This window comes from Pogoniulus pusillus, chromosome 22 (genome assembly GCF_015220805.1).
Source record: "Pogoniulus pusillus isolate bPogPus1 chromosome 22, bPogPus1.pri, whole genome shotgun sequence".
NCBI classification, from domain to species: Eukaryota; Metazoa; Chordata; class Aves; order Piciformes; family Lybiidae; genus Pogoniulus; species Pogoniulus pusillus.
The window spans coordinates 7,432,939-7,458,238 of NC_087285.1; the positions used below are offsets into that span (position 1 = coordinate 7,432,939).

General features: G+C 38.3%; 1 protein-coding gene across 49 annotated transcripts in view; it reads left to right on the top strand.

Moving 5' to 3' along the window:
* The window catches only part of TENM2 (teneurin transmembrane protein 2), a 1,869,083-nt gene that overhangs the window by 1,551,106 nt on the left and 292,677 nt on the right, over positions 1 to 25,300 (top strand). For 40 of the 49 annotated variants that reach the window (XM_064161561.1, XM_064161557.1, XM_064161558.1 and 37 more), the window contains one exon: positions 13,442 to 13,525. The exons of the other annotated variants lie outside the window; for them this stretch is intronic. In XM_064161561.1, the coding sequence (XP_064017631.1) occupies positions 13,442 to 13,525 (84 nt within the window). The remainder of the gene's footprint in view (positions 1 to 13,441; positions 13,526 to 25,300) is intronic. 49 annotated transcript variants of the gene reach the window in all.

The following is a 25,300-nucleotide window of genomic DNA, read 5'->3' on the forward strand; positions in this document are numbered from 1 at the left end:
CAGCCTTCATTTTAGTCTTTCAGTAAGGTCAGCCACCCTCATTTTCCCCTCAGACTTTCACAGTTCTAGGATGAACTATTATGTTATGATCTCTGAATATCATCTGCATTACATTCATAGAGATCTAAATTCTTAGTGCAGTTATGTCAGGTAATGAAGTGCACTATTGTCATGGTAGGCCTGAATAAGCCAAAACTGGCTTGCCCAGGCATGTTTTTCTGCTCTCCCACCTTCTGTTTTGGGGAGAGCCAACTGTAGGAAATAAGACAAAAGAACCTGGAGCCATTGAGTCTAAGGACAGAGTTGTTTACATCCTGTGGTATTCAAGGTAGACACGCTTAGCTTGTGCCTGCCTTGTCCAAGGCCTATGTTTTACCCAAATATGGGTAAACAAGCCTATGGCTTCATCTAATACGGTCAGGCTTGGCTAACTACCATTCTGATGGGTTATTCTGTGTCCAAAGGTCCATTTCTCTTGGGCTACATTGATAATTATGCATGTAAACACAATATGTTCTGCCATTGTATTCATGTCTGCTGCCACTGCTTACTACCTTGCTGCATCTTCCCATGCTCTGCTAACCTTTAAGCGAGCTGCCACAAAGTAACAAACTCTGATGCTCTGAGTTTGTTGGCCTGGAAGCTTCCCTGCCTCAAGTTTACCAGGAAAAGGCTTTAAATGCCTCCACATGATCGGTCTGCATAGCCCACGTGACATCATGCTAAGACTGCACATCGCAAGACATCCTGCCTGCATCTGAAAGTCTCCTGCCAAGACAGGAGGTCTTAGATACACAGATCGTCCAGAGGACCAGGTCAGAGATAGTCTGCCTCCTTTCCCAGCACTCTGTGAAGCCTGGGAAGAATCAGAAGCCTCAGTGGCTGCCTAGACAGAATTCCCTGAAAGTGTTTGGGTACTGTCTGAAGCTGTAGGTGGCCCTGCAAATCGGGAGATAATATTCTGTAAATACTTAAGGCCTCTTGTAATTCACCACTGCCTTCTGCCATAAGCAGTAAAGAGCTCCTTGAGTCCACCTAGCAGACAAGCAGTATATTGACCACGAGCAGTATATTATCCACAGGAACCTTCTCTTCCAGTTCAATTAATGTTTATGTATTTTGCTGGTTATTTCTAGATCTAGTTATTCCTCTCTGTAATGTTTCCATGACTGTGCAAAGAACTGATTATTATTAAAATTAGTGGTCAGGATTGGCAAGAGTTCTGAATGTCAGAATTAATAAACAATATTAATGTTTGAAAAAAATAATTTCACAATAATTAATTATCCCTTCATAACAACCATAGAATTGGTGGAGGAGATTCCTGTTATAGTAACAAAAGCTTCTACTCACCTGTTCCAATATTTTTATCCACGCTAGTGGAGGATATTGGGTATAAATGAAGCTTAAATTATCTCCTTTGCTTTGTGGTTTTCTTTATCTGGGAACTTAAGAATCATAAGTGGGAGTGTTGGTAAGATGCAAGAGTTCTTTGTATACATCTTATTTCTGTTTAGGTTGTCACAAAACAATCTACCATGCTATGACACAACACCAGGCCAGCTATCCCCACGCTGTCGTGTTGGCATGCTGCAGTCTTCTCTCTGACATATTCTTGCACTCTTATTTGCACATCTGGCTCTGTTTCTAACCTTTGCTGGTGCTAGGATTGAGAAGGAGGCATTGCTTTAAGGTACTTTGATGTCCCCTGTTCATATCCCAACAGTTTTTTTTTTCCCTTCATTTTGAAGCTACTCTGGCCCATTCATTGCTTTATCACAGTATCATCAGGGTTGGAAGAGACCTCACAGATCATCAAGTCCAACCCTTATCCCTTTTTATATGGCATAAATGGACAATGGTGGATGCTTAAAAGGTGCACAACAGCTGAAAATTTTCTAAGTTCATATAATTTCTGTTTTAAAATGCCAACCTGTTTCAAATACATTTTCTGTTAAACATCACCTGATGCAGGTGATGCCATACTCAGCACTTGTGAAATGGAAGTCATTACTTCTTGTTTTAGTTTATTCCTCTTCAATGGACTGAAATTGGCTCATTCTGTTTCCTTTAAAGCAGAAGGGTTTGATGTAGAATAACACTGAGTCTAGTTTTCAGACTCCCTTCTTCATCCCTCAGCAGGCTGTGTATAGAATCTACTGAAGTATTTGGACAGAGGTTTCTTATGGTGATAACTGAGGAGGAGAGGGAAAAGCAGGTCTATACTTTTTTTCCACAGCCATGATTTCTCATTCTAAGTGAACATTCTTCTAGGTAGTATAGGCAATGACAAAATTAGTGCTAAAAGGCAAGTTTGGTATAATCCTAGATTTATCTTTATGACACACCATTTGTGACATTTATACAGAGTGAGGCACCATGGAGTTGGTAGTTGCCAGGATCTGTAAGAAAAGACTTCAGTATGCACTGGTCTTTCACTGTCTGCACAGTGATAGGCTGTGTCATCATTTTGTGTGTGTGTAGCAGAGGCCTGAATTTTGTCACAAGTGTTTTGTGGGGAATGTGGCTATGCTGTATAATAGCACTGTCTTCTACTATGGTTTAGATGGCTTTTATCTATCCACTAGAGGCTGTTTCAGGATAAATTGTCAACCTGAACTATATCTTTCTTACTCAATCACTTCTATGTACAGAGTGCCAGTAGTATTTTCAGAGTAGCTCTTATGATAAGGAAAAAAGCAAGCATAAATGGGCTGCTGAGGATTTATTGGTACTCCTAGTTCTGCTGATCAGGTGCCTTGCCAACATAGTGACTCAACTGCCTGTTCAATGAACAGGTAGAGCCTTTTCTAGCCAGAGTGTTTCTCTTCCTCGGAGCTAAAAATAAGAGTTGGTGACTTGACGATAGAATGAACAGGAGCTAAGACAGCTTGTCATTGCCGAGTCTTGTCCTGACAGCTGCCTTAGCAGAATGCATTTGATAAACTGTGATTGACAAAATACTTGAAAACTGCAGCTTTGTGGAGCATGTGCAAGTAGTCAGGATAAAGTAAGAACAGTCTTAGGAGCACACATTCCTGTCAACATGCACATATCTAAACTTGAAAAATAGAGAACTGTAGAGAAACCTAGACTGTCCTAATAGAGTTAGCAAGATCATTGCTGTAATGGAACCTGCCTTTGAAGCTAGGTCATTATGCACTATTTTGTACTTGTTTATTATACAAAACCTAATGTTGTAAGTTAATTCAGTGGTAGAGAAGGGGCAAACAAACAAAAAAAATCAGCTTCTAACTCCTCTGAGTGCTCAGAGTCCATACATAGATTTTGAAATTTTGTGATCCATTTTGATACTGAAAAAAAAAATTGCCAACAGTGGACCTCATTTCAGTCACTTCACATTTCTGGTTTGAGAACAATTAGAAGTTTCCACTTAATGCAAATTAAGCTCAGAAATCCCCAAACCCAAAATCCCCCTAACGCATCTTATGCATGATGGGATTCACTAAGAGGGTGTTTTTCTTAAGTGGGTTGTCTTGTCTTCTTCAAATGAATATGGTCTCTTTAACTGCCTACATAAAATGCTATATGTCACTCCAGAAAGTCATGAAAATGAATTATCCCACTTCTATGTTAATGCTGGGATGATATTCAAAACTAAGATACCCCAAACACAGTGAGTATTTCCAGCTGTAGCGTGCTGCAGCAGTAAGCACGGAGCACAGTATCCTCCTTTCCTTTGTCAAGTGTAGTCATTCGACTGCACTACCAGCTGACGCATTTCATGTTCCTTCTATTTCACATTTGCATTTCAATTCCTGTGAAGCAAAGATAAGATGGAGATAAACAAATGATGCTTATTTGCTCTTCAATTGAGGTCCTATTAGATGTGTGACTTCAAGAGAGAGAGAACACTGGGGAGAAATTCCTGGGTGTTCATTACAAAGCATCCTATGTCCATTCAGTCTCCAGCAGACTTCAAAGGGCCATATCCCTGAGGATTTAATGAAAACATAAATCAACCGGGAATAACTAAAAATACGCTTAAAATGAAAAGTGGGTCACTCACCACATGACTCAGTATTTGTAGCATAGACAGAATATATTGCAGTGCTTTCCACGTCATAAATATCCTTCTGGTACACTTAGAACATACTGCCTGCATTTATTTACGATGTTATCCCTTTTGACTCATTGTGCCTAATGTTTTCTCCTAAACAGTGCACGGCATGAACTTGTAATGTGTTTGTGTGTATATGCCTTATCCAGGCACTGCTTTGGGCTGTCCTATAAACTGCTTGGTTTGTAGAAACTTGGCAGAGTCCTTCAGGCTAGATTCTGTCCATCAGGATGTAGAGGAGCATTTTTATTGCTAGCCTGTGTTACATGCTGAGGGGAGCATCTACCATGGTGTGTAAGGTGAATGTACATAAGAAAGCTGAATCTGTCTGTTGATTTAAGTGTGCGTACTCGTGGTTTTTTCCATTCATGAGGCAAACTCTTTTTCTTAATGAGCTGGGGAAACATATGCAGCAAGATGATATTGCAGTGTGCCAGGTGTTATCCAGGGTAGCAAAGACAATGAAAAATGTCCTGAAAAATATGTGAATCCTGAATGGTTAAGAGAGAAAACTACAGATGAAATCATTAATTAATTACTGAGTAAATATGGTGGGCTCTGAATTGTCTGTTATTATTCAGCAAAGTTAAGTGTGACAGTGGGAAACCATATGAAAGAGTATCCATATGATAATACAGTAGTGCAAACAGACCCTTGGTACGGACAAGCAAGAAGCCAGGGAAAAGTTTATGTAAGTAACGAAAGAAAATATTGACATTGCCTTTGTATAAAGGTGTGGGATGTCAATACCTTGAATGTTATGTACTCATTCTTCCAAGAATGATATACTGGATCTGCACAATGTAAGAACCAGTGAGATGTTTTGGGTTTTTTTTTTTTTTTTGTGTGTGTGAAGAATGGCTTGGAAGTTCTTCAGTGTAAAAAAAACAGGGTGGCTGGTGACTTGGTTGGAGCCCTGTGATGGTTTGGGTGTTACCCACCCCCCACCCTGCCCCTTAAGAAATCTCCCAGACTAGACTCAACTGGCTGGAAATTAAGTGATGAAACATTCTATTTACAGCTTAGCAGAATACACAAGCAGATATTTACAATACATACAGAAATATACAAGTTAAAAAGTAATACAGAAACAGCAGCCCCCCCCGAAACCAGAATCACCAGGAGGGGCTCCCAACCACCCTTACACCTTCTTTCCACCCTTCCACCTTATCTCAGACTTTACCTTACATGCAAGGTGAGTTTGGAGGATTGGCCAGGGGAGTAAGAAAGCAGAAGGATTAGTTACACAGAAAGCAAGTTATGGAGAGAAGCACAGGCACCAGCTGCAACAGAGAGTCACTGCAACTGTGTTATCTATGTTTTACACTCTTGTTTTTATACATTTCAGCAAGCCTATGAGTGAAGTAGACATCATCACTGTTTTCACAGCCTATAATGTCATTGCTGTCTACACCTCCCTGAAGGGAGGCTGTAGCCAGGTGGGGGATGGTCTCTTCTCCCAGGCAACCAGCAACAGAACAAGGGGACACAGTCTCAAGTTGTGCTGGAGGAGGTGTAGGCTGGATGTTAGGAGGAAGCTCTTCACAGAGAGAGTGATCTGCCATTAGAATGGGCTGCCCAGGGAGGTGGTGGAGTCGCTATCCCTGGAGGTGTTCAAGACAAGACTGGATGAGGCACTTAGTGCCCTGGTCTAGTTGCTTAGGCAGGGCTGGGTGCTAGGTTGGACTGGCTGATCTTGGAGGTCTCTTCCAACCTGGTTGATTCTGTAATGCTATGATTCTTTCACTAGAATATTTCAGCTTGCCTCAAATTAGCACAAGTCTGTGCAATGGTGAATGATGGACAGAATGTGAATTAGGAATGATTATTTGCTGCTTCTTCCCCATATAGGAACTGTACAACATCAAATCAGTAAATGGTAGATCAGGGAAGTTGTTGGACTTATTGACACTGGACTTTGTAAATGCTAGCAATTTATGCTAGTTCAAAGTCAGACATGGGGAAACTGGTCAAAGAAAAAGCCAACAGAGCTGCTGAATAAAAAGCTTAGGATATCTGGCAGACAAACTCCTGGAGTTTCAGTGGCTATTCTGAAGGATTATTTTCCTATGTTTACTCTAGTTTTATACTAAGCTGGAGATGTTATAAAAGATCTTTGAGCTGACTTGCTACAGGATGTACTTGCTTTCGTTGTCAAAGAGTGCTGAGAATGTTTCAAAGCTATAGGTGATCTCATTATTGAGGCTGAAGAGATAGCTGGCAAAACTGGAGACTACAATCTTGTCTTCTGTAATTTCTTTTTCCAGCAAATAACACAGTAAGACACTATGTTTGTCTGTTGTCTTTGTGTGAATTGTCTGTCAGTTCTCAGTTCTTCAAAAGTGTTTACAGGCACAGATGACAAATTTGATTTTAACAACTAAATTACTTGAAATCTGTAATTTGATTATTCTTTTTCACTAATAGAACTTGCTGTAGAGAAAGAGTAAGTAAAAGGAGGTCTAAATGTGGTTGAGGCTCATCAATCAACTTGCCATAACAATTTAAAAACAAACAGTATTTCTTAACAGCAGAGAATGTAACTATAATGAGGAAGTCGGATGCTGAAGATATTAAGGTTGCCTTTGTTCTATTTCATAAGGCATTATTATTTCCAGAACATTGATCTCAATCAGCAGCTCCATAGGAACACGACTGTATGGATTTGTTTTAGTGTTTCTTTGTCGTTTTAGAGACTTGCTTGCTTTTGAATGAGAATCGTTAACAGCAGACAGGATGTTGTAAGGCCTCGGGAGTATTCAGGTCGTTGAAAGAAATGCTCCATATGTCAGTAGGAGGAACATTGTAGCTCTCTGTCCTTCTGTTACCACCCGGTGTCCCCAGCCAACCCTAGGCGCTGAGGGAGGCGATGCTGAGATTCAGAAATTCCCTTGGAGTAAATGGAAGTGAACCAAGAGCAAACAGCCACTGAGTTTGGTTTGCTAGAGCCTGTGTAAACTCTTGGTAATGGGCTGGAGCTGGGGGGAAATGGAGAGAAAAACGAGGGGGGAAAACAGAGAGGGAGAGAAATAGAGAGTTAAAATGTAGAGAAAGGCATCGGCATATGACTTCAGAGGATTAGTCCCAAGTTCTTGGTGGTGGGTGTACAATCTAATAGGGTCTTCTGTAGTATATGCAACAGGTGGTATGTCACATCTTGTTTGAGACATTAGTCGTTAGGGTCTGCCAGCTCTGCCACACCCACTGTCTTGAGACAAGAGGGGATTGGGCTATCACCTCTTCTCACCTTTAACTGTCCCTCTGTCTTAGCTTTACACTGTTCTTTTCACAGCAGAAAACAGGGTTTGATCCTTTGTGGGTTTATTTGTTTCAGAGGAGGTACAGGGTACACAATGCACAACGGGGTTATAACAATCTGTTGCTATTAGAATTGCATACTTGAGCTAGAAAACCTTCTTTATGTTGTTTTATGAATCCCTTAATGTTTATTTCACAGCTGTCACAGTGCTCCATTTTGCTGATGTTGATAAATTAAAACAAGTGCAGTCTTATCAAGAGCAGATCACTTTGATTTATTCCTTTACTCATAAAAGAAGCAGCAAAGTAGAACATGACAGATAATTTTTAGTATATGGCAGATAATTTTTACTGTGGCATTTTGTTTGACTTATTCTATTTTTACATTTTAAAGATGAGAAAGTATAGACTGTCAATAAGTATCTCACAATAAGCAAAACAAATCCTTTTAAGGAACTCTTTTTAGAATTTAAATTCTATTTAGTGTTTCCTGTACAGCCTTCATTTGTGCAGATATTTGTGCTGCCAAAAGTGACGAGGTGCTTTCATTAATTGTAGCACAGTGCTTGCAGTCCCATCTGAAGTCAAACTTTTTATCTGACCATTTTGTTGTTACACTTGATTAATGTGAATTTTGTTTCTATGTTTATATTAGGGTACTAGGTTTAGTGACTTTTATGGGGGATCTTTCCAAACAACTAGAATTGAGAAAGTTATACATTCACCAGGAACTGTCTGGGCAGTACTTCATTATTTTTTCCCCATTAAAATAATCTTTGGAGGTGTTCAAGAAAAGACTGGATGAGGCACTTAGTGCCATGGTCTAGTTGATTGGACTGGGCTGGGTGCTAGGTTGGACTGGATGACCTTGGAGGTCTCTTCCAACCTGGCTGATTCTATGATCATTCAGATACTGATCTTTCCAGGCATCAAGTTTCTGAATTGAAAACATAGTCATTGGAACAGAGGCTGGTAAAATATTGCTTGGCATAGTGTAGAACAGGCATTAAACAAAAAGAAAGCAACCTGTACCTGTAGATGCTATTTGAGAATGAAGGTTTTCATAGTTACTAGTATATTATTCCCATGAGAACTGTGGTTTATGGCTTGGTAAATGATTGAGATATCCCCCCTTGCTGAGGCACTGTTGTGTCCAGGCATACTAAGCCATCCCAAACAGCATCAAGTAATAGTTGTTAAATTGACCCTTACTTGAAAAAGCAAAGTGAAGCAAAGCCAGATGTAAACAGCACAAGGAAGAGCAAAAATGGGATGAACTTCTGAGGTTTTTTTTCTAATGGAATTAGTAACCACTTTGGATTAAGAGTCAGTTATGAATATTTCCAGTCTTGACTGTTCAGGGGCATTTGACATTCATCTGAATTACCAGTGATTCAGTGGCATGATTTTAAAGAGGTGGTGTGGAATGGAGGGAAACTTCTATGTAGAGATATTAAATAGAGCTTTAAAGGACTTGTATGTAGTAGTAGAAGCTATTTCATTTCACCTAAATCACATGAAATTTAGCTTCAGTTCTCTTTATGTTCAGAAGTGTAGAGAGATTTCTGCACAAAGAAATAGTCACATCTATGCACTCTAGTAATTGCTGATCTGAATTATGGATGCCCCTGTGGTTCTTACAGAACTAGTACATCCTAATGCTTTTATTAGTCCACAGGAAATTAAAATACAAAATGAAGGTATTTGTCATTTGAAGTCCTGTACTGTTGCCTCTAATGTAGCTAATTGCTTAGTTGATTTTGTATAAAAGATGTGGGCAGTGCCCTTGGAAAGTCCAATTTCCTGGTACAGTAGGTCTGTTGCTGGTCATGTTTGGTAATATGTAGCGAGTCAAAAATTATTCTGACTCCCATTTTGTAGCCTTACCTTTGGTGGACTGAGGAGGGAGAAAATGCTGTGTTCGCTGTGAAATTCGCTGACCTCTCATCAGCTTCCAAATGTACTTGAACTAATATTAGAGCATTTTCTTTTTAGTGTTGATCTTTCTTGCATGAATATTTGTTGGTGTGTTAACATACTTTAAAATATACCTTTAAAATAAGAAATGGATCTTGTGGATGTTTTACATTGGAAAATAATTCTGCTTGAGAGCCGTCAGTATACTGTGCAGGTAAAGCTTTTGTATGTTCAATTGGCTTGATGAATGTGCCTCAGAGAAGAGAAAATTAAATACAACTTTTATGAAGAGATGAAATAAAACATTGGATATAAAATGTGGAAGAGACCATAATAAAACAGCAGCTAACAATCCCATCAAGGTAATATATGTATTAAAAAAAATGTGGCCCTTATATTGCAGAACAGTTCATATTCCCATACTCTGGAGTGTGACTTGGGCGTTACTGACTTAATTCTGATTTCTTCATAATCTGTTATTTCAGAAAAACAGAGAGCTTTGACCTGCCCAGTATGGAATGTTCTGTTAATTGTTATAGTTTTTGTCCTAATCCTCAAAAAAAACCCCATCATGATGGGTAATAACTGCTGAGTAAATAGCAGTGAAAGTGTGCTAAGGAACTAACAGAGAAAAAACGTAGAAACCTTTGCTCATTGAAAGTGTTCAATAGAGAGGAAATCAGAGATGGTTGAGACAAGCCTCAGCCATGCAGGTGTGGCACAAATGAAGCGTTTCATTACTACATGTTTTGATGTGCTTATTGTGAGGGAGAGGAAACAGTTTGAGAAATGAAAGGTATTTATTTGTAGGACTTTTTTTTAATGCTTCTGAAGTGCTGGTGTATATAACAAAGCATCTTTATTGTTCATTACCAGTAAAACTGGAGTTATGCCACTTTGATAAATAGGAGAGGGAAAATGAGAGCAGAGCTTAGGGAGGATACTTAGGCTCTTGTCATATTTGGCGTTCCACAGTCATGTTCTAGATGAGTGTGGAAGTGGAAGTAAGCCTTTTATATGCAAAAAGTTTTCCTACTGTAAAAAAATAAAAAAAAAAAACCAAAATGAAACAAAAAGAACCAAACCAAAACTCCAAAAGAGAAATAATGTGCTGTATGATTGGTAGCCAAGTTTTTAGTATCACCTGTTGGGACATGTTAAACAGTAATGTTCTGAAATAGATAATGAAACTAAGTTTGAAAACTCTTTCTGTATAGTTGGAAGCATCCATTCAGGTGGGACTAGGATGGGAAAATTTGAGAGGAATAAAAACAGCTGGGGATGATTGGGATGGATAGAGAGAGGAGAGGTGCCTGCTGTTGGGCAGGTAACAGTTACACGTTATTGTTAGGCTAGCCCAAAAGAAAAAAATGTGTGGTCTGAGGCCTAAGAATGCTCTGTAGTGAGATCCTGATGAGCAGGACCTCTGAGTGTGTGGTGTTCAGAGGTGCTTCCTGATGGCTGGATCCATGGCAGAGCGATAGAGAGGGAGCAAAAATGGGGCAAGTAATTGCAGCCTTTTCTGTCGACCTCTCTGTCGGGACAGTGAGAAGATGTCTTCTGTCTCATCATGGTGCTAGCCCTTGTGGGAGCCTGTTGGGGTATGAGGGAAATGAGATAAATGTTAAAAAATGATGGAATGATGGAAGCAAAGTGTCAGTGTCCAAAGAGGCTGCAGAGAGGAAAGGAGAAGAAAATGAGAAGAATGTGCAGAAGACAAGCAGCTAGTCTGAACACTTACCTCACAGGAGAGCAGCTTGGGAATTGCAGTTTTGCTTTCTCACTTTGCAGAAAGTGTTGCTGATATTTATGCTATTATTTCAAATTAGCATTATCAGCATTGATTTTCAACTGAGACTGGGACCTGAGACAGCAAGATGAAAACTGTTGCACTTCCATCTTTGAAAGTCCTGTGTGGAAAGCAGATTTCTTTGTCTTTGTTGCTTGCTGTAGGAGAAGTCAGACCTGTGTGGCCATTAGGGTGTTTGTAGTTTTGAGGAATATCTAACAGAAAAGTATTGTAAATTCACACAGGTTTCACTTTTTCTGGCTGTGAAGTCTGGTGTCCGATATGGACTCAATGTAATGATCTAAAGATTTACTTACAAAGGACTTTATTTCCTAATTTTGGGTGAGGCCAAAGATTGTAGGTCATAGTCTATTCTTTCCTGTCTGATAATTGTAAAATCCATTAGTATCCCTTTGAGAAGGTTTTTTTTCCTGAAAGATTGTACTAAATCTGAATAAAAGGCCTAATAAGTAGATTAGTTAGAACAATAGTCCTCATGAGGATGTTTGATTTTGAGTGTAGCTGCTAGAGATAACCCTAAATGCAATTAGGCTTAACTCCCTGTGAGTGTCAAAGGAAGGTAACACCCATGGAGACTTCCCTTCAGATGACACTATTTTTAAAGTGTCTTAACATTTAAATTATTCTTTCCTTCAGGCTTTGGCAACAAACTACTACTATTTTTTTTCCTTTCTGTTATATTGTCAGAGCAACAGCTCTTGGGAGCTTAGGTTTTAGCCATTAGTTTTAGGTGTTTCACATCAAAAAGAGGGATGGTTCAGCTTCCCTGGGGAAACAGTTTGTTCTCATCTCTACCCTTTGTAATTGTAAGAATGAAATGTCCCAAGGTGGCCACAGACAGGTGAAAAAGAGAAAAGAGCAGATTCAGTAACATAGACAAGCTTAAAGGGTAATGTGATAAAATGTCAATAGATAAACTACTGATGGATTAAATCTGGGTGTTTTGTTGGGTTTTTTTAGTAAACTGTCTGTTTTTTATTGTTTCTTAAAGTATAACTTGCCTTTAAAATTACTTTTTACCCCCAAAGACAACAGTGTGAAACTTGGAAGCTGTGAATTCTTTTAGCTCATTTCTGTTGCATAGATTTTTAGCTCTAAAATATTTATGCTTCTAAGAAATTGCTAAATTGTTTTCTTAGATATTTAGCAACTAAGTGGTTTGTTTTCTGTGGGTTTGATCAGCTGTTTTGATCCCAAAATGTCAGTGTGCTGCTTCCTTTTTTAATTATTATTTTGCCTATGCTAAATTATTGTGGTATACAGAAGACATTTTCATTGTTGATTCTGGTGATTAATTATTGTTTTATAAATCAAAGATTTGAACCTGAGATGTAGCATGCAGAGTAATTTCCTATTGAAGCCTTTTAAGACAGTGAAGGACAGCATCTGAAATGACCATCCAGAAACTGTGCTTCTTGTCTTAATGCTTTGTGCAAGGAGATCAGTGAAAATAATTCTTCATTATGTGTTTCCTGTTTGCTGCATCTGAAAACTCTCCTATTGCTGTTATTTTCATTTTTTAATTGAATTTCATTATTTTGGCCTTTCCAAATGTAAAAGGACTTCCTAATCACTTCATTTCAAAATCCAGGTGTATTTCAATTACAATTTAAAAATATAAATTTTAAAGCAAACCTATTTTCTTTTTAGTCTAAGACAAAGACTACTCTAAAATGAAGGAGTATTATTGGGATGTGTGTTAAAATCTATCTTCCTGGAAGTAGAGATTTTTTTATGAGATGTTAAAAAAAAAAAAAGGAAAAAAAATGCCATCTTTGAAACAGTGAAGTTTCATGGTTCATGTGTCACTGAGATGCAGCCTGATTATGCTGATAGTCAATGTAAGAGTCGTCATGCTGCTGCAGTAAATATGTAAGAAATGATTTATTACAGCCAAAACTGTCCGTTGTCCAAATGTATCCTAAAAGTCTGGGTTTTGATAATAAAAGTTAACTTTCAGGAAGATGAAATGATACATAGTTGGGTATAGAAGTAATAGAGAATACACTGAAAATAAGTTAGTGTGATCTTAAACACCTACTGTAGGGAAACGCACAGACTTCAGGTCAAATCCTAATGTGTGTTACAGCAAGATGTTTATGTACTCTGTCCTTCTGGTGGTATATGTACCTTCTGCAAAGCAAGACTTTGCTGTTGCTGCTACTCCATGTGCCTTTTTGTGTGTAATTGGTAATAAGATAACAGTATTTTCTACCTCTCCATATAAAGAGTAATGTGTTGTTTTGTAATTCAGGCATGCTTTGGGTGGGAGGTGGTGAAACGTTCTGTTGGCTGTGTTACACCGAAGGTGAATGGAATGGAAGAAAAGGAGGAGAAGAGCCATATCTAAAATGTATTTGTTTTATTTCATTTAGATTTTCACACACACCTTTCTGAGAAATTGAAAGACAGACAGACAAGCTGGCAGCAGCTGGCTGAGGCAAAGAACTCTCTAATACGTAAGGTTTTTATCTTGCTTAAACTGTGTTACTTGTAGACTTAGAATCTAGTTTAGAATTTGTGTGGTTTGCAGTGATTCGTCTAGTTCTGTTTGTTTATTGTGGGGTTTGGTGGTTTGTTTTTTCTCCTGGTATTGATATTCTCTTGAATAAACCTAATTTCTCACTTATTTCTATTTCCTGATCTGGCGGAACTAAGGGTGGATTTTTTTTACTGGGAGTCTTCACTGGGTAGTGAAGGAGTTGCATTTTCCCTGAGCTGATGTTGCTCCACGGGATGGGGCTCATTACATGGAGAGAAAGAGAGCTTACACGTGTAAGAGATGCCAGATCTGGGTACGCACAGGCATAGTTTAAAAACTTACTGATGCCTATGTCTAGCAGTATTTTCACAAAGGTAATTGCACCTTGTTTATCCCATTTTTCAAGGCCTGCATGTGATACAAATTTCTTTCAGCTATTCTTAAATCAGTCTGCTAAAGATTTAGTGAGAGTTCTGTGTTCACCTTTAGTCTTTTGATCTTACAGTCACAGATTCAGACAGTCACATATCATGGAAGTTCCATATCGTAGGGCCTGTACAAAACCATCAAGGGGATTTGTTTGGTTTGGTTTTGTAGAGAATCTCATCACTGATAGACCTTTTTTTTTTCCCTTGAATTTTTTTAAGTATTAATGCCCCCATATACACCCCCCACACATCTCTAGTTTCCCTATTTTGCAAAGAGGGGGATGCTTGGAAAAAAGCTTACAATGTGATTTTTAGCAAAAGGGAAACATAACAAGCTGTAGTAACCTAAATCCAAAGGCGTGTTAAGGAATTTGAGTGCAAAGATTATGATTCAGTGACATCTTCCTCTTCATGTGGAACTGGTTTTCATTCTTCCTCTGAACACTTGTAGCAATACACACTCAAACTAATTTCAGAGGACTTTTCACTGAAGCCTTGCAGGTTTAGGGCCGTTACCAGGAGTAATATTCTGCTTGCTTAATTTTTAATGAGACATGAATCAAGCATTTCCTATCACTCCAAATTTTGGTTTTCTGAAATACTTCTTTCCACAATTGCTTGATTGTTGGTAAAAACTAGTGAATGACATTACATTTCCAATCTCCAACAGTGTCTGAGCAAGTACTGTGGGACAGTTTCTTACATTAAACTCCAACAAGTACTGTGCATCTGTCACCATTTCATGGTTAGTGCACCCCCAGAGTGATGGTGGTGTTTTCAACCTGGAGATAAGGACTCTTCTTTGTATTTCCATGCTTCTTAGAAAAGCAGGAGACAGAGCAATTAATTTCCATAATGTTGGTGTATAATACTAAGTACTGCCCTAGGTGGTCTGTGTGTGGTTGGTAGTAAAGTTGAAATTAATAAAGAACCGAAATAGTCTTGCATATATGTCTGCATTTCTGAAGCAATCATGATACTTGCTCTTGCAAAAGGAATTTTGGCACAGGTGAAATGAAAGGGTTGTGCTATTTGAACTGCCCTGAATCTCAGACAATACTTAGGTACATTTTCCAGGATCACACAAAGGTTTTGCCTTAAAAATTACATCAATCCAAACACTGTCTTTTCTCGTTTCAAGCTTTGAGGCTTTAAATCAAATATTGTTTCCCTTTGGTTTATTTTTATTCCCTTGACAACCTGATGCCTTTCTCAGTTAAATATATATATGTTGCTTTTAGTTTGTGATATTGTGTTTGTTCAAGGCTCTAGAAATTATGAACAACATCAGAATGTATTAATAGCTATATAGCAAATTAAAACCATTTGATGGTGATATTCTTACCTCTGGCTTGAAAGTAGCACGTGTTTAAGAAAAGTAGATAGAGACAAGCAATAGAAAAGCTTAGTACTTCTTAAGACTTGTGCCAGTCTAATTATTCAGACATACTGAATCAGTTATGCATAGTAAATTAGTTCATTGCATGGTCTATATGTGGTAAGAAAGGTGCCATGAGTTTGTAGATACAGATGTGCTGACTGGCATTGGTGTCAACCCAATCTGTTAGGTTAATAATTCAAGCGAATTGACCAAAACCAAGCTGTATCTCTGTTCCTTTTAAAAAGTGCCATAGGACTTTTTATATCAATCTGGGTGCTGCCAAAACCAGACAGATGGTACTAACCTTGGTTTAAAGCCTCAGCTGGCTGCAAATGCATCCAAATAGTGTTGCAAAGCTTTCAGTGTGCATGTTGTGTCAACAGAAGAGGACTCTTTGTATCACCGTAAGTAGAGCCCTCAGACTTTTCATTTTAAAGACACCCAGTTATTGAGTGTGCTCATTTAGTGGGTGGATTGCTTTACTGTGTTCTAATAAAATGTTAGGTTTTGTGATATATTCAGCCTTTGCTTTGCTAGGGAGAAAGATTCTGCTGGTGCAGATCAAGAGATAATGGGCAAAAAGGAGATTAAGTGCTGAATGTAGGTATTGTAACAGCCAGTGCTTCAGAAATGCAGGCAGAGGGATTGCTGTAAGATCCATGTTCAGAGCCTGGGAAGAAAAAGAATAAAAGCATCCTATAGGAAAATACCTCCCTTATCTAGTATGTGGAGTAGTCCTAAATCTCACCTTTTCTGACTTCTGCTTTTCTGGGAGAATTATTAATAGATGAAAAAGACACAAACAAAACCCCCAAACCAACCAAAGAAACATCACCAAGCAACAACCCTCAGATATCTCAAGTCTTTCTCATCCTAGACATCCAAATTAAAAACAAACCCAAACAAACAGAAGAAAACCACTTTGGATTTGCCTTTCTAGCTGTAAAATGGAACAAAAGCTTGGTGATTTATCAAATTATTAATGTTTTTAAAGCAATCAGATAGTGTAATGTTGAGCAATATATAAAAGCAACAGAAGAATTCTAATAGCGCTGTGCTTAGGTTATGATTTGAATAGGACAGTGAGAGGCTTGTGCTCCTAAATAAGTAAAAAAGATAAAGGATGGGTTCCTTGTGTGGTATGTGCAAGCCACCATGAACATGAAGTGCAATGGAAGATATATCTGTGAGAGAGAAAGGATTGAGTGAAATAATTAAAAAACATTTTGTAATGCACTAACAGCAGTTGCCCTGACAGCCTTTTTCTTTTTAACCATTTCCTATCAATTTGCAGCCTTTGTAGGGCATTTTAAGCATATCTGTTGTTTGTTTCAGTATGATGAACTTGAGTAAACTGAAAGGATACAAGTCTGGATGTTGTAGTGATGTCCATAGTCTCTGAATTCATTCATGTATAATTCTGGCAATACCAAAAGGAGTTTTGAATTAGTATAGGTAATAAACTACAGGTTTGATGTGGTGTTGCAGGAAGTATGCAGTTTCTCAAAGGTCTATGGTGATCTGTGATGGGCAAGTAAATTCTTAAAGTAATTTTAGGATATTATCAGTTGGACTGTAATTTAATGAAGATAGGGATTATGTCTTTTCTGGGGGTAGAGAATAGATTGTGCTTATGATGTTTAGATACAAAATGCAGCTGGTTCTGTGGGGATTGAATTTAGGAGGATGATGTCTCTCCATAGCATCACATTTGAAGTTATCAGGAAGAATGGCAGACTGATGTTCAGTAGCCTTCAGATATAAAGAAGTTCTTCTACTTTGTTTTAAATTCTGTTTAAATATGTTGTATAGACACTGGTTGGTGTTCGTAATAGTTCTGTTTAAATCTCAGCAGTGAGGAATTTAGTTCACTTTGCTGCTTCGTGGATTTGCCTTACTGAGGATTATATGGATTTGCAGCTCTCAGAGGTCTTTTGGCTTGCCATTTTCATGGAAATTCTTTCCAAAATACCTGAGCAAAACTTGGGTTTAATTGTGGGATTATAGCAATGATTTACTGAAGTAGCCAGGTCCAGTTTGTACAATTTCTCTTCGTGCGGCATGCTGTTCTTTTAAGAAACAATCAACCAGAGAATGCAATCCGAAAAGCCAAAAATGTGTGATAAAATAATGAGAATAAAGGAAATTCTGAGGGAGAAGTCAAATTCTCTTGCATGTTTTGCCCTGAAAGCAAACAAGCCACCAGGTGCCTCTCCTAGGAGCAGACTTAACATTTATTACAGAGTTTGTCTTGAACACACTGGTATTTGAACTAAAGAATTTGCAAATTTGCTTGAGAAACAAAACAGATTGTGTGTTGAAAGACTGAGCAGCTAGCAAAACACTTGATCATGTCAGATTTACACAAACTGATCTCCTGTGTATTGCACCGTGTCCTAGAAAACTGGAAGTCATGAAAACAAGAACTTAGAGTTTAAAGAATTTTGTGACAGCTTATAAAAAAGAGCTTTTCCACTTCTTACACGAAGTTTTTACCTTAAAGAAACTGATTAACTAGGTGGGAATTTTTAACACAAGCAGTGACAAAATAAACACCATCTGCTAGTGTTGACTTATTCCATAGTATTCTCATGCTGGGTGATTTTATTTCACTTCTTTTTTTCAGAAATGGTTAATGACACATCTGCTGTGTGGTGGAAGTGCATTTTTGGTGATTAAATGTGGACATAAGTTTAGGGAAAACAATAATGAAGCTTTTTCAGGAAGCTAAAGGAAATGCTAAACTACTGAAAGTAACTTCCAAAATACATAGCTACATTGATACCTTTTTTATTATCATCTATTTTTTGTTGGATCAAAAATGTTGAAAGTGTATTTAGTCTTTCCAAATTCCTGCTCATGGAAAACTCATGTAGTTTTTTCCAAGCAAAAGACTGTCCACAAGGACATTCTTAGTCCTTTATGCAAGGTGGATTTATATCCTATGAAGACAAAGCAGGGTCAGATGTTGGTTGGGATCAGTATAGTATTTGTTTACATGGGAGAAAACATTTAAGGCAGCCAAATGTACTCTGCCATTGTGGCAACTGCACAATACAATAATGAAGCTGATCTCAAGATCCAGTGGAAGATTGCACAAGAAGAAATTCTACACATGTGCAGAGTTGGTTACTTTTCCTAGAGTATGTCTTTATCCCGTAAGGCTCTCTGAAGCTATCTTTGCTCTCAAGCAAGGTTGTAAGACAAGGTGTAGTCATCTGGTGTCTCTGGGTGAATCAGACAAGGATGTAATTCGTGGTGTTTCATGTTGTGGCACGGAGCTGGGTTGTCCTGTTGGTTTGAAAATGCCTCTCCTGTGACTTTGAAGAGCTTCTCAAATTACCCCAGTATTTCCTAGGTTTTCCTTAGAAGTCACCAGTGAGAAGTCTTTGTTGTGGGAATTCCTATTTCACACTTTATTGTGGTGGCATTAAGACAATAATCCTCTGTACAAAATCTGAACAACTGGGCTGTTAAACCTGTGGTTACCCTGCCAATTTCTATGTCCCTGTGCTGTAAGCAGATCTTGATGAATACAAAACCCTAAAATATTTGGATCTCCATATGGCTGGATGTTTCAGTTTTAAGATTTTGAGATGGAAGTTAAAGCCATGGATTGGAAACCATTGGGGGGAAAAAGGCAAAAAAACCCCAAGAAACCAACAACAAAACCCCAAAAAACAAACACCAGCTTGGACTGGTTTATTCTCTTACAGGTGAAGAAACAGAACAGTATTTCAGAGTCTTTGAAAGTCACAACAGATTCAGTGTCTCCCCTTCCCACCACCAGGGTCTGTATGACATCTGTCCTCCTGCTCTGGTTTCACAAACCATTTTGACAAGTTATGCAAGCAAAGTTTTTATGCTATATGTACACAATACAAAAAGAAAATTGCCTGAAAAAAAAACCAGTTGTGGGGTTGTTGTTTGGTTTTTTTTTTTTTAAGGAATTGTTTTTTTCTGTTGTGGTGGTTGTTGGACATCCTGAAACATAGTGAGTGAAAATGGAGCTTTGCATTGCCTCCTTATGAACATCAGCTAGGAAAACATTACTAGAAATACAGTTAAACATCTGTACTAGTAGTTATTCTCAATGTGCTTGGTCAAAGTTCATTCAGTTTATTCTCTTAGTAATGAGTGTGTAGAAAACAGTGCCTGTGAGGTAACATTAATGTTCATTGTTCTGATAAGAGTAGGAAAAAGAGCAATTTGTCTTCATGGAATTTTGGCTTTACAGGCTGCATAGTAAATAAAAGCTGGAATGAGAATTTGTGCGAGTTGCACCAAATGTGTACTGCCTATATTAGATAGTAAGCATCTGAAGTCATCCCCTCTTCCTTAGCAGGGAAAAAGAGATTTACATAAGTTAAATACTTTTATTACAAACCTTTTAACCCGACCTGATCTGTGTAAATGTTGCATTTATGAATTATCCAGCCTCTCTGAAAGACAGCCTTATGTACGTGCATTAGCAGTTATGTTAATCTGCAATGTTTCTCAAGCTGCTGTGCATGAAGTTAGGGTGAAGAATCCCTTACTTATTCATACCCATATGTATGCTGTGAAACTTGAATGAGGAGGGAGACCAGGAAAATGGATTATATATATCTTTCTTTTGTTTTTTTAGACTAAGTGCCATAATTCCCTCGTTTAGGTTTACTTATATCCACTTGTGGAGGGAGCCTGACTGGAGCTTTCTCTGTGAGTTTCTGTAGTTTGCAATTAAAAGCACGTTGTATTTCCAGCTCAGAATCCAAACAGAGAGTGTGTGCTTCATTCCAAACTTGAATAAAGTCTCTAGTGCTGTCCTGTCTATCCATTCTATGATAATTGTCACTAAGCCAAAATTGATTATCCTTTTTTTTTTTTTTAATGCAGAGAATCAATGAGAAAATTACACCAGGAAATTATTTTAAATTGACTCCCTTGCAGACTTCTCTCTGTGTTAAAGATTTTTGCGTTGACAATGCATAACTACATTCAGAAGTTACCAGCAGAAGGCTAAGCATCTTGACAGATATGTAGATAGTGGAAGGGCTTACTGCATCTGAAGAATTAAATTTGCTTAGAATAATAAGCAGAGGTGAAAAGCTGAGATTTACACACTTGTTGGTATCTGTTTCCTTACTGGGAAAAGTGAATTCAGTATTCTTAAGCAACTTCACAGTATTTCTCCTGCCAGTGAAGCTACAGACATATCTGGTAATATGTTTTTCATGCTTCTTTAAAATGTATTTCCTTAAGAGGTAGTGTTAGTTTCCCGTATAATTGTTTGGATTTTGAGTGATGGTTCAGTAGAGTGAACGTGCTTCAGAGATGGGTTTTCTTTAGTCTCTGTGTTTAGAATCACACAGTAGTTCATTGTACTTGGTCCATGTTTTTTACTCAGAATGGAAGGTTTGGGGTTTTTTTCAGTCCAAGTCTGGAGGAGGAAAATACTGTGCCTCAGTTCCATATTTCTTAAACTACCTGGTCTTGATCAATTAAAATATCGATTGTAGTTTGTAGTGCCAGGAGGCCCCCATAAGGACTTGGTGCAACTTACTGACATACTGATTAACTAGCATGTGAAAGTGGGAGATGGAGTGCAGTTTGGAACTATAAATGATCAGCAAGTAGGATAATAATAATAAGGTGGCCTCTTTCTATTTAGATGCTATAATCTTCATCTCTTACCCATCTAGTTTGAAATATCCTCAAACTTTGAGTGATGTGATATATTCAGTGTTAGGGCAGAACTGGACTGCTGCCCTCCCTCCTCTTCCCACTCAGCACTTGGCAGTACTCAGAATAAGTTGTTGATGTTGCCTCTGAGTTTTGATTCTGAAACTTAACTTTGTGTGTCATGTGGTAATATCGTCATTTGGGGGAACATATATTGGTGTGGTTTTTTCAGTAGTAAAGCCCTGCAACCTCCCTGACAGCTTCTGACACTGCACCAATTGAGCAGCCACATGTTCTAATTTACCAAGTGCCTGGTTTCGTCTCTTGAATTGACATATTCAGAGTAATAAAAGGCATCTCTTCCCTTAGCCACTGTCAGGCCTCGTTCTCTTTATGGAAAGGCTTGTCAAAAGTAACAAAAAGCTGCAATGGCAGTCAAACTTCTCATTGTCTTCTCTTAGCATTGAGGTTTGTATTCTCCGTTGTGCAGGTTGAGCTCAGAATTAACTTTTACTGTAGGTTAGCTTCTGAGCATTGTCTGATTAACAGCCACTTTTGTAAGAAATGATGAGTTCCATATCCTAAAGGCAGTATTCAGTGCACCTGCATTTGGGTAGCTTAAATTTCTTTAATATAATAAGAATTAAAACTACAACCAGAGGTGCCATGACTGTGCAGTGCTGCTACATGGAATAAAGGCTAAAGCATTCCATTTCTGCAAACAGAAGCAGAACTGAAATAAAGGAAGTATGTTTTAGCCAGATACAGGTAAATCTAAGGAAGATAGAGAGGACTGACATGTACTATATTGATTTCTTCATTTTCTGAGCTACTGCTGTGATATGCATTATTGACATACCTTATGAGGTGACTCGGAGTTGATCAAGGCTGCAGTGTTAGGAAGCAATGTTGCTTCAGGCATGTGTATTGGCAGAGTGATTAATACTGCTAGTTAAGTAATAGAGTAGTATTAATAAAAGAAGTACTGCAAATGTTAATAATTTTTAAAATTTCAGTGTACTTGCTTTTGTGTACTGTGCTTTTTCTGATATGTCCTTCTAAATCTGTGATGGTGATAGAAATCAAGTTGTCTCAAAGTTAAATGGGCAGAACTATCTCTGAAGTGTGAGTGCACAGAGACACTAAATACCTATGGAGATTCACAGAGGCGAAAGGTAATATGAATAGAACCCAAGCACTTGAGCTGCTTTACACGGGTCAAGAAAAGTCTATAAAAATAATTAACAGGAGTGTGTGTATTTGTGGCATGTCAGGAAGATGACATGCCTAGCTGTGGGTTTGTGGAATATGTACAATGAGAGATACATAAGTATGTCCTTGAATTATATTTATATCCAAGTATGGGAATACGGTGGAATGATAGGAACATCTTTGTGTCCTTAAGCTCTGTGGCACAATTCCTGTTGCCTTCTGCCACACAAACCCTTCAGCTTGTGTCTGTGGGAGGTGACTTTGGAGCAATATTTCATAGCTGACTGCAGGGCAGAGCTCAAAGAGTTACTTGTGGAGCAAGACTTAAGGCACAGTCAAGAGGCCTCTAGCAAATGATATTCAGTTCCTTATTGTGTAGTAGACTAAAAGATGTCTTTAAACCTTTCTGTCCATGTGTCCATTAAATTTCCAGCCCTTATTAAGCTAAAGGAACATAGCCAGTCAGTGTTTTGTGCAGTCAAAAGATTAGAGATCACATAAATACAGAAGACAAAGGTTATTGAAATGTGACATTTAATAATAATAATTAGTATTCAGTAAAATGGACCTTTTCAGAGTGGCATCTCAGTCCCTTCATCTACTGAAAAGTCATGTGCAGAAGAGCTTTCTGTCTTGCTCACTGTAATGTTCAGGACTTGAGCAGCCCTATGCCCTTCTCTTAGTCTCCATCTCTCCTCTATTGTAGTCTTTCTGAGCTGTTGTTACTTTCGCGGCTAAGTCAGATTGTACAAACAGTGTAGCATAAGTTGTGGTTTGTGGTTTTTCAAACACTGGTCTAGTTGTTATTCAGACGTGCTGTGTGGATCTGTGGCAAGAAAAGCTTCTTGTCTTACCTGCTTACAGTAGGAAATGGAGTGACCACTCTTGTAGTGGTGTCAGTAAGTGTGGCAGATAGCTGCTTATTTTAGTTGGAGGGATAGATGTGTAATATACTTGAAATTTTGTTTTATAGGTTCATTCATAGTGAGTTCCTTTCCTCTGTTATTGCTTCTAGAAAACATACAGAATTTAACTCTCTGAATTCTTGGAATGATGTTAACTTCTGAACTCAGCTTTTTCTCAGTACTCCGAAGTAACAGTTTGTCTCTTTTTCCTCTGTATCTAGTGTGTGGCAACTATTGCTGTCTGTGATATAGGGTAATTAAGTTACATTTAATTTTGAGGGCTATTGTCTGAACAGAAAATACAATTTCATAACATAATCTGTCTTGGTAAACTCCAGTTGTGAAGTACTTCTACGGCTGCTGTTCCCTTGCAAAGCTTGGCTGCCTACTCCTCTTCAGGCTGTGCATCTCACAAGCAATCACTGCCTGGTGTCAGCAAACACATTTCTGTGGGTCACTTCATAGCCAATTCTTAATCATTAATTTGCTGAAGTACTGTTTGAACCTATCAGCTTAAAGGCGAACCGTTTCTTAAGTATGTTCCATCAGAAGACGTGATTAAAGAGGCAGTAAAATTATATATTGGTTTTACACTCTTGTTTCTTTATAATTTAGAGCTATAAACTCAAAGTTTGTTGTCTGTTATGGCAGAAGGTTACATGTACAGAAACTGGGGGGAAATGCACTGAGGAGTGTTACCCTGTAGCAGTAGGTTTGGTGGGCACACGTCACACGTATCTGTCTGTCTTCTGAGATGGACAGCTGGCTCCTGAGAACCTAAGGAGTAAGACAAGCTGAGCACGCTTCCAAATGAGGACAGAGTAGCTAAAATAGCTTTTCAGGACCTCAATATTCCTGATGTGTTCTTGAGTCCTTTGGCAAAGATTGTAGACATGTAGCTTTCAAGTAAATTGTGCTGTTCAACAGGTACGTTGTTGGAGGCTGAGGGAGGACAAAATCTGTAGTAAGCTCGCACTGCAGTGTCTTTAATAGATTGCCTGTCATACACAGGCATGTTTTTGTTAGTTGAAAGCCTGCATCAACTTAGTATCCAAGAGAATGCAAAACACTGTGATGTGAAAGGTAAATTCCATTAAAGGAAAACTATGATTTGTCTTCTAGGGCATTTATATTTTTAAGTAATGAAGATGTGCATGTACTTTATGAATTGTTTATGTATAGCTCACAAAATCCACTGCCTTCACAGTGTTTTGTTGTTGCTTCTGATGACACTGAAGTTCCTGAATGGTAGTGTGAGCAGATGTTTATTGTTCCAAAACACACATGCAAGCGAAGACAGAGGAGTGTAACTCTGGACTGCAACACAAGTTGTGCTTCCCTGAGTGACCATGCTAAGAGGCATAGTGTATAATTAATCTATGCTAAACAGGCACAACACACACAAGATGTAGATGAGTAAACTAAGTGCTGAACATACTCTAGCAGCTGTTTAAACATAATTTCTTTTTCAATAAGCTGAAGAATTTATTGGAAAGGAGTCCAGTGTGCACTTTGTATTGGATTGTAATCAGCCCATTAAGGGACTGAGCAATTAGTACAATAGAGGTGAAAATTAATCAGAAGGTTACAGAACTGTGTTGAGAGAAAACAGTTCATACATTGACTGAAACAGTACATAAGGTTTTAATTTTGTTTTGTTGTTTTCAGCTGGGAATATAGTATGCATGGTTCTCTCAGTTCAGTGTAAGAGCAAAAGACATAAATCAGTAGGATTCTCCTGGACACATTTAGAGATAGCATCTGCCCTTCCTGTAGAATGCTGCCTAATACAGCTTTATCTGCCCTGTTTTTCTCCTGTTCAGAACCCTCTGAAGCATATGATATTTGGTTCCCATGAGTCTGAACAGTCTGCCAGGTCATAAGTTATCCCAAGGTGTCTTTGTTTCTGCTGCTGGGTCAGGATATAGTGTTCTTGGCAGAATCTTGTTTGCTCTTAGTTTTTTTTCTTTAATTTTTTAAGCCATTTAAGCCGTGGCAGCTGGAGACATCTTTAAAAGAAATGTAAGTGTATCTCTGTAATGCACGGGAACTGTTTAATCAATGGTTAAAAGCTTCAAGGGAGTTAATTATGAGTAGGAGATTTGTATTTTATATGGTCAGAGGATATCCTGTTTGCTTGATTAAAAGCAAACTCTAAATGT